The sequence below is a fragment of the Mauremys mutica genome, chromosome 3, assembly GCF_020497125.1.
Source record: "Mauremys mutica isolate MM-2020 ecotype Southern chromosome 3, ASM2049712v1, whole genome shotgun sequence".
NCBI lineage: Eukaryota > Metazoa > Chordata > Testudines > Geoemydidae > Mauremys > Mauremys mutica.
Window position 1 is genome coordinate 58,856,331 of NC_059074.1, and position 13,396 is coordinate 58,869,726.

At 40.6% G+C, this 13,396-nt stretch overlaps 1 protein-coding gene across 5 annotated transcripts in view; it reads left to right on the forward strand.

The window, feature by feature from the left end:
• The window catches only part of DDX43 (DEAD-box helicase 43), a 61,696-nt gene that overhangs the window by 7,618 nt on the left and 40,682 nt on the right, over positions 1 to 13,396 (forward strand). For 4 of the 5 annotated variants that reach the window (XM_045011907.1, XM_045011910.1, XM_045011909.1 and 1 more), the window contains exons 6-10: positions 4,174 to 4,330; positions 4,420 to 4,538; positions 4,857 to 4,967; positions 7,459 to 7,600; positions 12,071 to 12,171. In XM_045011907.1, the coding sequence (XP_044867842.1) occupies positions 4,174 to 4,330; positions 4,420 to 4,538; positions 4,857 to 4,967; positions 7,459 to 7,600; positions 12,071 to 12,171 (630 nt within the window). The remainder of the gene's footprint in view (positions 1 to 4,173; positions 4,331 to 4,419; positions 4,539 to 4,856; positions 4,968 to 7,458; positions 7,601 to 12,070; positions 12,172 to 13,396) is intronic. The other variant, XM_045011908.1, reaches the window with a different exon arrangement.

A 13,396-nucleotide genomic window follows, 5' to 3' on the forward strand; every position in this document is an offset into this window, starting at 1 on the left:
GTATAAATGTTAAAATTTTGTTTTTATTAACAGTTTTGTAGATTTTTATTTGAGCTGGAGCCAGGGTAGATTGATCTTTAAATCAAAGCAATTTAAATCACTGATTTTAATCATGATTTAAATCAGCAGTCAGGAATCCTTGATTTAAATATCAGTTTTCATTGTTTTTGCATTGTTTGTGTGCATCAGTTACACCTCTACCCTGATCTAACGCGGTCCTCGGGAGACAAAATCTCAGCGCGTTATAGGTGACATTGCGTTATATCAAACTTGCTTTGCCCCCCCTGTTCCCTGACTGCCCCCTCCAGAGACCCCTGTCCCAAATCACCCCCAGGACCTCACCCTCTACCCAGGAGAATTCTACCTAGGCAGAATTCGGGGGGCGGCATTTTGTGCGCTCCCCACGGGGCGCGCGGGAGCTTCCGGTTCCACTCCCATCGCGCCGCCGAGGAAGGACCCTACGCTGAAATGCCGCAGGCGACAGCGGCATTCATTGAGCTGCTCAATGGCATGCCGCTGTTTTCCGCAGCACGTAGGCAGAAGGTCCTTCTTCGGGGGTGAGACGGGAGCGGAACCAGAAGCTCCCGTGTGCCCCATGGGGAGCGCACAAAATGCCGCCCCCCCCCAAATCCTGATGCCCTAGGCAACCGCCTAGGGTCGCCTGATGGAAGTGCTGGCCCTGCCTCTACCCAACCCCCCTGTTCCCTGACTGCTCCAACCTCTATCCACCCCGCCCGCCCCCTGACAGGCACTCACTGGCAGCGGCGGGAAGCAGAGCAGCCCGGCCCCAGTCTGCTCCACTCCACCAGCTCCCAGCGCCATGGTGCTCCGCTTCCTGCCATCGGTGAGTGCGGGGAGGTTGGGGAAAGGATCCCCCCCACGCTCACCTGCCCCAGGCAGCGGAGCGACGCGACCCCAGCCCACTGCGCTTTCCTTGCCCCGGCCCCAGCTGTGTTGCTGGGGTGCGGCTGGGGAAAGGTCCTGCACTCACTTGCGGCGGGAAGTGGAGCGCCATGGCTGGGAGCTGGTGGAGTGGAGCTGGCTGGGGCTGGGCTGCTCCGCTTCCCGCCGCTGCCAGTGAGTGCGAGGAGGTTGGGGAAAGGACGTCCTCCGCACTCACCGGCAGTGGGAAGCGGAGCGACGTGGCCCCAGCCCGCTCCACTCTGCCACCTCCCAGCCGCAGCGCTCTGCTTCCTGCCACAGGTGAGTGCGGAGAGGTTGGGGAAAGGACGCCTCCCGTACTCCCCTGTGGTGGGAAGCAGAGTGCTGCGCGTGGGAGGTGGCGGAGTGGAGCGGGCTGGGGCTGGGCTGCTCTGCTTCCTCCGCTGCTGGTGAGTGTGGGGGGGATCCCTTCCCCCCCAAATCCCCTCCCTTGAGTGACACAGCTGGGGCGAGGGAAGCAGAGCGGGCTGCTCCTGGCCCCCCACTAATCCCCCAGGCCACTCTGGGACTGCAGGCCCCCCAAAAGTGCCCTCCCACAGCTCCTGCCCCCCAGACCCTGGAGCAGGGAGCCCCTGACTGCCTCCGAGACCCTCTGCCCCTTATCGAACCCCTCGGCCCCAGCCTGGCCCGGCACCCTTAACACACTGCTCAGAGCAGCATGTCAGAGCTTTACCGCCTTGTATGCGAACCCGCCTTATATCGGGTCGCGTTATATCGGGGTAAAGGTGTATTTTCATGAAGAAAGATTGGTTCTCATTGGTTGGTAACCATTAAAATATATTTTTGCTAAATTTGGTGCGGCTTTTTGCTAACCAGGACAAAACAGTATATCCTTACGCACTGAAGCAATTGTATAGCTTATCTTATATTTATTCAGATTCTTAATTTTTACACTTACTATGTTGGACAATGATAAATGATGCAGTTTTTATTTACTGGATTAATTTTTTGCTTGTGATTGTGTCAAGCTCTATTTGGCTGGAAATTATTATTCAATTAAAATGCACAAAAACAAATTTTTATTTTTTTATTCAATAAAACTACCTTAAATATGCTGGATACGTAAGAAAAAAGTTCATCAAGACATATTTTTCATTTAAACTCATTAATTAAACAAAAGTATTATCTGTAGTTAGTTAATTGAACTAATTGTCTCTGATCACCAAGTCCTTCAAAATTTTTAGAATTAGCAGAACTCATTCTCACACACATAGCTTTTATTCATAGATTAGAAGACAAAAACACACTTTCCTGTTTTTCAACTCCCAGTTGGGTTCTTTACTTACCTCACTGAACTGAACTGGACGGAAATTAAGAAAACTGTCTCCCATGCAGAAGAAGTTACTACTGTCAAAAGCTGGTTTAGCACTTCAGCAAGCTCTGGAGGCAAGTGCTTAGCCAGTGTCTTCCACCAGTCATGGGTTTGATTTTCTTTAAAACTTGGCAGCAAATGAACTGCTTAAAATTTTTTGTTTAGTTTAAATTATTTTAATACATCATGATAAGTTTAGGCCTTAGCATAGGTTGTCAATTACAATTTTAATTTCAAATAGATTTATTTTTAAAAAAAGCCTTCTTTAAATTAAATTTTTCAAAATATTCAATTTTTTTAAATTAAATCATTGATTTTTATCGAACATGGGTTGAGCATTATGCAAGTAGACAGTGCTTGTTCAAGATGCTAGCAAATGGTGGCTGTAATCTCTGTAAAAGGCAAATGGCCACAGTCTCTCTTTTTTTTTTTTCTTAAATGTCAGAATCTCTCCTTTTGTATGACAAAAAGATGGTATTGGAAGTGTAGTTGGTGCACAAAACCCTTCAGTGTGTCTGCCTACTGGAATTGAGCATATTGTGAGATAGTGGATTGGAGTTTAATTCCTTCAAGCTATAATCTTCTGAACATTGCGTCCATCTTAAATGACCCCTGAACTCCCCCCTTTTTTTTTTTTCATCGAAGCCTTATTCAAACATCTTCTAAGCAGTTAGAACTTTGATTCACTGCTATCCTACCCTGTCCTTTTCCGTAGATCCTGGTAAGTCCCAACTTGGTTAATCACTAAGTTCCAATCACTTTGAATCAAGTACACAGAGCATCCTACTTTTCAGTCACCTCATGTCGACGCTAGTATTCTCTTTCCAGTAGTAATGGATTTTACAATCCTCCCTGGCTGCTATAATTTTTCCATGTGTGCTGCCCGAGCAGCTTTATCAGTGTCTCTAACATATGTCTCTCTTTTAAGAAATATAACCTGTAATCTAAACTGGGATTCTAGTTATTGTCTTTTGGAGGTATGTGCGCATGTTTCTACTTGCCAATTTTCCATGCTGTATGGAACTTTTCATAGGAACAGAAAAGAGAATGTATGGGACAACAGCTATGGGCGAGTAAAAAATATTCTGTAGTATTTCCTCTTCGCCCTTCCCATCTTCTATATGCTTATCCATGTTTCTGTAATTTTGTTCATTACCTTTTTAAATAAGTATAACTGAGGGAAATGGGGAGATTGAAAGTGCTTTTCTCTTCCTCCTCCCTGGTTGAAGCAAAGATGTTGGTTGAATGGAATCTTGTATTTAGGCTGGGAAGAGAAGAAAAAACTAAGACAAACCATTGATAACATATTTCTTTAAAAAATAGTCCCTTTAAATATCTCAGTGCTTGAGTGTGCTGTAAAGCATGTTAAAGTAGGTTGCAGATCCTTAGAAACTGTAGACCTTTCTGTTTGTTAATATGGCATAGGTGGTTCTATTATTCTTTTGTTTTACTCTAAATTTGTGACCTTTGTGGTTGTTTTGTTCATATGGAGTGCTATGGACCCACACTGTCACAACCACTATTCTGGTGAAGGCCTAGATAGGATGCCATTTAAAACTAGTCAGTGGCACTCTCCAATGACTTTTGGATTGCAATAGGACACAAATATTCTCAGCAAATGTATTGTTAATTCAGGTAGAGTGCAATCAAGGTCAGATGTATGACCAGGGTGCATAGTCATATCCATTTAGAGTATCTAAAAGTGAAAGTGAGAACAGAAGGATGTAGAAGAGTGTCTCCCAAGTAACACCCTTTGTGAACATAAGAGTGATCATGGCTCTCTTTTTTTCCCAAGAAATCTGTACTCATTTCTTACAGACTGCACAGTTTTTCTTAATTTCTAGTATATTTTTCTGTTTCGGTTTTTAAATTATTTGATTTTTCAAGCTACTACATTAATATTTTTAAATTTTATACAGAAAAGAAAATAATAATATCATTTGTGATGACTTGAAAGAAGGTGAGAAGCGCCATGTTCCCAATCCTGTTTGGAAATTTGAAGATGCATTTCAATATTATCCTGATGTTATGGCAAATATCAGAAAAGTCGGCTTTGAGAATCCTACGCCAATTCAGGTACTGTGTGGTATCAGTTCTGGTAAGTTTCATAGTTTAAAGAGAAATTTGCAGTCCATATGTTTAGCACTTATATTGCTTTATTTCAGTCACAGGCTTGGCCAATCATACTTCAAGGAATTGATCTCATTGGTATAGCACAGACTGGTACTGGGAAGACATTAGCTTATTTAATGCCTGGATTCATTCATTTGGATTCACAACCAATGTAAGGGCTTGATGGAGCGAAACTTTTTGAGTTTTGTATTGCCTTATTAAGTTTTTGTTTTGTTTTTTTTAACTCTTAAACACAACTTGAGAGAGTGCAATCAATAGTTCTAAAATTAACTGTACTGGTTTAAGAAACTGGTAGCCCTGATCTGTCTGAATAACACAATGTGGCAGTATATTGAGAAACTCTAGAGCAATATTACATTAAAACATTTTAATATCTAATGTGGGTATACTCAATATCATGTTTTTCTGTAGCCTAATAGAACTACTGTATAAAGCATTTTTTTAAATTTTGTTTAATTCTTTCTTAAAGCCCAAGAGATCAGCGAGGTGGACCAGGTATGTTGGTCCTCGCTCCCACTCGAGAACTAGCTCTTCAGGTGGAGGCAGAGTGCTCAAAGTATACATACAAAGGAATTAAAAGGTAATATTTATTCTGCCAACATTTGTATCTTTAATATTAAGAAGCTGGTGAGAAGTCTTGTATTACAGCAAATCCTGTCACTAAAATGCTAAAGCGTTATAACAAATACAAAAAAATTGAATTATCCTGTAGCCTTTAATATATCTGGTATTCTATTTGTTCTGTCAATAGAAGGCAGCATACGTGTGGTCCACTTTGTTTGGGCCATAGATTGCCTTCTATGATGAGATAACTGGCCCTGTGGGAAAAGGGGTGGATGTGATATACCTTGACTTAAGCAAAGCTTTTGATATACTGTGGGAGAAGTATGGATTGGATGAATGGACTATAAGGCAGATAGAAAGCTGGCTAGATCATCAGGCTCAACGGTTAGTGAGCAACAGCTTGATGTCTAATTGGCAGCCAGTATCAAGTGGAGTGCCCCAGGGATCGGTCCTGGGGCTGGTTTTGTTCAGCATCTTTATTAATGATCTAGATGATGGGATGGATTGCACCTTCAGCAAGTCCACAGATGACACTAAGCTGGGGGAAGAGGTGGATACGCTGGAGGGTAAGGATAGGATCCAGTGTGACCTAGACAAATTGGAGGATTGGGCCAAAAGAAATCTGATTAAGTTCAACAAGAACAAGTGCAGAGTCCTTCACTTAGGACAGAAGACTCCTGTGCACTGCTACAGGCTGGGGACTGACTGGCTAAGCAGCAGTTCTGCAGAAAAGGACCTGGAGATTACAGTGGACGAGAAGCTGAATATGAGTCATAGTGTGTCCTTGTTGCCAAGAAGGCCAACGGCATATTAGGCTACATTAGTAGGAGCATTGCCAGCAGATCGAGGGAAGTGTTTATTCCCCTCTATTTGGCACTGGTGAGGCCACATCTGGAGAATTGCATCCAGTTTTGGGCCCCTCACAACAGAAAGAATGTGGACCAATTGGAGAGAGTCCAACGGAGGGCAATGAAAATGATTAGAGGGGTGGGGCACATGACTTATGTGGAGAAGCTGAAGGAACTGGGCTTCGTTAGTCTGTAGAAAAGAAGAGTGAGGGGGGTTGATAGCAGCCTTCAACTACCTGAAGCGGGGTTCCAAAGAGAATGGACCTGGGCTGTTTTCAGTGGTGGCAGATGACAGAACAAGGAGCAATGCTCTCAAGTTGCAGTGAGGAAGGTCTAGGTTGGGCATTAGGAAAAACTTTCACTAGGAGGATGGTGATGCACTGGAATGAGTTACCTAGGGAGGTGGTGGAATCTCCATCTTTAGAGGTTTTTAACGCCCGTCTTGACACAGCCCTGGCTGGGATGATTTAATTGGTGTTGGTCCTGCTTTGAACAGGGGGTTGGACTAGATGACCTCCTGAGGTATCTTCCAACCCTAATCTTCTATGATTCTATGTCTGCCATATTCTTCATTATGAAGTCACTAAATAGGACTACTTGTCTTTTTCTCTGGGCTCCCTTTCAGTACTTGGTCAATAGTTGAGCTTTCCATTGACTGAACCTCTTTCTCCTGTGTATTCTAAAGGCAAGATATTTTGTTGGTAGTGTAAAGTCTAAAGAGGTCCTTAATTTGTACCTTTTATATTTACAGCTTTTCCTTCTGGCTTGAGTCTTTTGAGGCCATATTTCTCCATATTTCTTCCTTTTCTTCCTTTATCCAGTCTGTGGCTTCAGATTGCTATTGGTTGTTCTCTCTTGACCCGCCTTTGTACCTCTTAGTAGTTCTGAATTGACATCCAGGCTCCATCACCTGTTCCTCCAGAGGTGAAACAAAATTATAATAATTTCATTTATTCTAAACAAAACTCTCTTATAAAATAGGATACTGTGCATGCTCCACATTCTGTCAGTAGTTCGTCTTTATTGCAGTTTACTTCAGAATCTCTTCTCACATGTTGAAATGTGTGAATGCTAAGGTGCTGTGGTACCCGAAGAATTCTAATTCCCTTGTTCGCTGCTAGGTGAACTTTTTAAAAGTTATGTATTTCCTTCTCTGATAATGCTTCTATGTGCTGTAATAGGTGGTCACATAACTTGCGCTCATACCTAAAATCCTTTTTCATACCTACTCTGTGGTCTTTTGTCATTAGATTGGCATCCCACTACCTGTTGGTTACTTTAGATAGCTTCTCTCTTTGTCTGTCTGGATATGAGTTGAGAAACTGAAGCAGCACATTCAGTGACAAATTGTTTGGGATGTGGTTTAATGTAGTCAACTTCTCAGTGACAATTTTATTGTTAAAATTTGTGTCCTGTTTAGTGTATCTGAACTTCAACACATTAGTTGTGGCAGATAATGTAAAATAACATTTATTTAAAGTAGAAAATGTATTTAAATCATTTGTGCTTTTTGATCTAATCTTTCCTCTTGATAGCTTAATACAAAAAATACTCTTTAAATATTATGGGACAATGTGATGGTATTGTTTTCCATTTTGAAAGATTGATTTTTAATTGAACTATACTCCTCAACTTCTGGAAAACTTTTATTTTTTTTAGTATTTGCATATATGGTGGTGGGGACCGAAAAGGACAGATAAACATGGTTACCAAAGGTGTGGATATTGTTATTGCTACTCCTGGTAGACTGAATGACCTTCAAATGAACAACTTCATAAATCTGAAGAGCATAACATACTTGGCAAGTAGTCAACATTGAAAAGTAATGCACTTATTGGGGTGGAGGTGGATTAATCTGAACCAAATTTTTGTTGTTGTTGGGTTTTTTTTAATGAATTAAATAATTTTAATTGAATTGATATTTTTAAGGCTAAAATCTGGAAATCTGAGTACTGTTAACTGAGTATCTCTGCTGAAGACACTGAACACCACCCTGAGAAAACTAGACTCCTGGTACATGTAATCAGTTTTCTTAAAATGGAAAATAGCTTGTGGCCCACGTTTCTAAAGGTCACTTGAAAAAAAAACTTTAGATAGCTATTGTGATACTAATAGTATCATGTACCGGAAGCCTTAAGTCTTCCTGGCCATTTTTTACAAATAGTGAGCTAACAGTCTGACTTCAGGACATAAAAATGTTAAGTAAGAAATTTGTTAGATTACTTAAGTGCATAATGTCCTTATTACCCTATATTCAGTCATCTTTTTAATACTATAGGTCAGTGGTTCTCAACCTATTTACTGCTGTGGGCTGCATATGCAGCTTTCTGTTATGTGGGCCACATCCACACAATACGTATACTACCTGTATGGCCCTGAAGATGTCACATGGGCCACAGATATGTGCTGATTGGGCCGCAGGTTGATAACCACTGCTATAGGTATTCTGTTCTCTCATGTTTACAAATTGTCAGTGGCCTTTTAACCCTTAGGACACTGGTTAATCACTAGGGATAACAGTTTAAACTGGCCCTTTCCCAGGTGAAATCTATGAAATACTTTAATGAATAAACTAGGACTGTTAAGTATCAGAGGGGTAGCCGTGTTAGTCTGGTTCTGTAGAAGCAGCAAAGAATCCTGTGGCACCTTATAGACTAACAGATGTTTTTGCAGCATGCTGCAAAAACATCTGTTAGTCTATAAGGTGCCACAGGATTCTTTGCTGCTTCTATAGGACTGTTAAGAAGATCCAGTCCTGAGCGGCTGGTAAAGTATCATACCATGCCTCCCTTGATGCCAGTACCTGCCTATACTCCACGTTTAGAAATAATAGTGGACTTGCAGACCCCAAATATGGAAGGATGTTAATAGACAGCAAAGAGAGATGAGCATCACCAGGATTTTGACCAGCTGAGAGAGAGAATAGTAGTGGAACTGGAGAGTAGTCTGTAAAATAGGAATGAAGGCGCCTGTAGTAAAGAAAAGAATTGCTAGTTTTTAGTGCACTAACAGCTAAATATTGTATTCAGCCTCATGCACTTTCGCTGTCCTTAGAAAATAAATGATGTGGTGCTGGCTAGAAATAGAACAAAAGTCTATAATTGCTGAAAATAACTTGATAATTATGTTGCATGTTAATCAAAAGGCCTTAACCATCATCTTTCTGAATCACATAAAGGGAGAAAATGGTTCTCCTTGAACTTCAGTCCAGGCACTTAGGTAAAGTTCCACTTTTCCAGTAGATGGGAGACATGCACAGAGGACTGAATTCTGAAAGTGATCAACTATTTTAGGTACCTGTAGACTGACTTTTTTTTTCCAGAAGTGCTGCACACCCTCTACTCCAGTCCATAAGTATCTAAAGTTGGACCCAAAACTGAGATCATGCTTTAAAATTTGCACCTGTGTATTTGTCTCCTCCTCCTCCCCCCCACCCCCCCACCCCTGCCAATGTGTAAGAGGCTCGCTGCTTCCCAGAGCTCAGTTGTGTCTTCAGCAGGCAGAGAACACAATACCTTTGCTGGAGAGAAGATCAAAGAGCATTGAACTTCAGATTCCCATCATTCTTTTGTATGTAGCTACGCACACAGTTTCCATGTAAGATGCCGAAGAACTTGTGAATTTTCTCCCAAATACACTGGACTGTCTACTTCCCGGCCCTGCTGCAGATCTCTGCTTTGGGCTCATCCTCTCTAGCACAGTAGAGGAACCTGAGATAGGAAATGGTAAGAAGAAAACAGAAAACTCTCTCCATAAAACACACAGCGCTGCCCACTTCAGCATGGTGCACAAGATGGATCAGCACCTCCAGATGGATCATATGTGCACAAAATGAATTAACACCATCCTCTCAGCACAGCCACATCTACTTTTGGTTGCTCTGCAGCCTAGATCTAGCTCAATTCTTCTTTAGTAACCCGGCCATCCCAATTAGCCTTCCACATTCTTCAAGACTTTAACGGAAACTAGCAATTTGTCACAGATGACTTCTATGCTAGTCAGATACATGTCCTCAGTTGAAGCCACCATTCAGCTCTGCCCTCTCTGTTATAAAACAATTGTATGCTGTTACCTGGAATTCTGCATTCACTTTTGACCATACCATATCAAAAACTGTATAGCAGAAATAGAAGGTAATTTAGAGACATATGATGAGAATGATTAAGAACATCAAAGAAACCTATAGAGAGGAGACAAAAGAGGACACAAATGTATACAGATTAGTTAGTTACCTTCACTATTCCGTTCAAGTGCTCCTATTCTTGTTCAGAATACAAGAACAAGGAAACATACAATAAAACAGAAGAGAGAAAATTTAAAACTGATAAAAGTTGAGACTTCTCACATAGTGCCCAACTGGCCTGGGAAACTCTGTACCACAAGGTATAACTTCAACAAAGATATTTTAGTATTCAAAAAAGGAGTGGATGTTTATATGGATAGAAAGAATGTCCAGAAGGTGGTGTAGTGAATATTAATGTTTTGAAAATTATATTAAATCTTATGCTTAAGAGAATAAACAGATATCCAACTGTTGGGGGTTTGGAAGAAACATTAACAGGAGGTTGGTTATCCTATCTGGGAGATGGGATACTGAACTTAGACCACAGGTCTGATCCAGTATGGCTATTCATATGTTCTCTCCTCTCCTTCCAGCTACAGGAATAGTTCATTTCCTAGCCAAGGCAGTACCTTCTGTCCTATCAGGAAGGACACTGACCTACAAATAGCTAGCGGCTCTCTGTAACCTACAATAGAGATTCTAGCCTTTACACTCCATTGGAATATGTATAATTAGTGAAGAACAACCTTAATTAAGTCTTTTGGACATGAAGGGTTAATCAGAAGATTGAATTCCCCTCCTCAATCTCTCAGATGAGAGATTATTATGGTCATACTTATGTTTCAGGGAATTCCAATGGCACTTCAGTTTTGATGAGTCGCAACTAGCCACTAGGACCTCTAAAAAGGAGAAAACAGGTATGAAGATAATCAAGGGAATGGCCAGGAAATCTCTGATCCTCCAGTATAAGAGAAGAGAGAACCTGGCCTTAAAAAAAAAAAAAAAAAATTACCTCTGCGCCTATAACTCAAACCTGAAAATTAAAGGAGGAAAGTTCAGTGGACCTGGTTCTTGTTGGCTTAATATTTTTACATTTGGATAGGATTCTGAAATTCTCACAGGTGTGCCTACATTTCAGAAATGGAGTGGATCAAGAGTGAGACTCAGATTACAAAACTGTTCCAATTAATTGAAAATCTTGAGCCCCCTTTCCAAAGACAGATATTTTAAAAGCAAGTTGTTAAGTAGATGAAGTCACTTCTCAGTTGGCCAAACTAATTCCAATTCCCATGGTAGGGGGTGTATCCCTAAAGGACCCCGTATTTCAGTGCAACACTTTAAAAAAAATCATCAGGTCTCTGTTTCCAGAGCAGATTAGATGGTTAGGGGCCAGGAGATTATAAAATATTTCCAAGTTTTTGAAAGTCAAAAATGTCCAGTTAGCACTTAAGATACTGCTCTGTTTAGGATATTACTTTGGAGCCTTGACTCTTTGCAGGGGACATGGTTTGACCATTGTTTGGCCATTACAAGTTCTGATTCAGAGACTTAGGCCTCAAAAACTAGTAATTTTTCAGGAGTACTAGGAAGGATCAAGTGGTGGTCAAGTGCACTTTATCTAGTGGTTAAGAGAAAGCTGAGCTCAGAATTGGCAGACCCCTTGAAAATGTTGTGATGAAATGTCTTTCTGCTCATAGTGAAGAACAAAATTAATATTTCTGGACTGATGTAGAAAAGCTCTAATGAGTAAAATAAGAAACCCCACTTTAAAGTTTCTGAAGAAACCCCCTTGATTAAAATGGTTGCAGGGTTGGGGTTTTTTTCTGTTTTCTGTTACATAATCAAAACTTCTATTTCAATTTATATGCTAAACAAATTGGTGGGGCGGGAGGGATATAGGCAAGTGAAAACTATTCAAAATCCTGGTGTTCTCTGGCTTTTGTTCTTGGGGGTATGGTTAAAAGCATTTTTTCTCAGATAATTTTCCTGTCTAGAAATGTGCAAAGTTTGCCTTTTTATCAAGGAGTGGCACCAGAAACAATTTAGATGGTGAAAACTTGAAAAGGAGTTAATAGTTTTTGGAGTGGAAATAAATAGATTCTAAAATGGGTTTTAAGGGTGGAGTGTGAGAAATATGTCTTAAGGAAAGTCTGCTGTGTAGTGTCTTAAAACTTAAAGAATCATAGGAACTAACCTTGTTTTGCACAGGTTTTAGATGAGGCTGATAGGATGTTGGATATGGGATTTGAACCTCAAATAATGAAGATCTTACTAGATGTACGCCCTGACAGACAAACAGTCATGACTAGGTATGTAAATGTTTTCAGTAGCTTAGAATTAAGGTTGGTGTCATTGTAAACTTGTATAGTTATACTTAATTTTAATGGTTCATGTTAGCACTTTTTAATATAAAGCTCCTAAATAATTACTGTGCTCATATTTATGGGACAGTGGATACCTGCTATAATCATTTTGATTTATCCTCTTGATGTCAAATTGGTTACTTATGAGACTGAATTCAACAAGAGAACTTTCAGATACTCTTGAATACTGACTAGTTGGATAACAATTGGTAACTACTTGGATCTTAGACTTCAGACACAGTCTGATAGATTGAAGAACTCCCATAGGCCTCTCTGTCTAACTTAATCAGTGATAAATCTTGGACTGAAGAATTTATGAGGGTATTTAAAGAGAGCCTGCACATTTGGATTTTTTAACTAATTAATTATGTACTATATGTCTCCAGGTAGGCTAGGAGAGGCATTCAGTACACTAGTAACTTGAAATTTTAATTTTTTTTATCTGTTTGTTTTTGCAAGCTTGTGATGCACATATCCACTGCAAATTGCCAGTTGCTACTCAGTGTGATATACGAGTATGCACTCTGCTTATATCAGCCTCCCCTACCCCTTAGCTATCCCAATGGTCTTCAGTGGTAAGTCTCATTCTTCTCCAATATTTGACTTCAGAAAGAAAAATATTTTATCGTGTAGGGCACTGATGCAGAATCTTTGCAACACAGAGGACTTCTTGGTAACCTAACAAGATTCCAAAAGCTGTAAATAATTTTACATAGGATTATTCAGTTAAAAAAGAAGTAAAGTGTACGTTGCACAGCATCACTGAATGTATGCTTTGGGGGCTTCAGGGGAAGGCATATCAGCGGGAAGTCTGGAACTGCTTTGAAACCAAATTCTTGATGTCTGACTTAGAAGTGGTTGTGCACATAATGATATGGAGACTTGCCCATTGTTCAGGGTGTGGCATTTTGATTTATTCCAGTGCATAGATCTTTTTCATAAACAAGTACTTCAGAGAAGATCTTTTGTATAACTAAATAAGTCAAGTGGAAAGCATTTATAGAAATTCATTGTTTCCTTCATGACATTTGGACTGAAGCTTAGTAAATCAGTCAGTTCTAACTGAATTTGACATCTCTTTGGGGTCAGGTGAAAAATGGGTCTGCAAATAACTTTGAACTCTTGTTTTACCTTGAAAGTCTCTTAGCTGAAGCTCAAACTTACCTTGAAG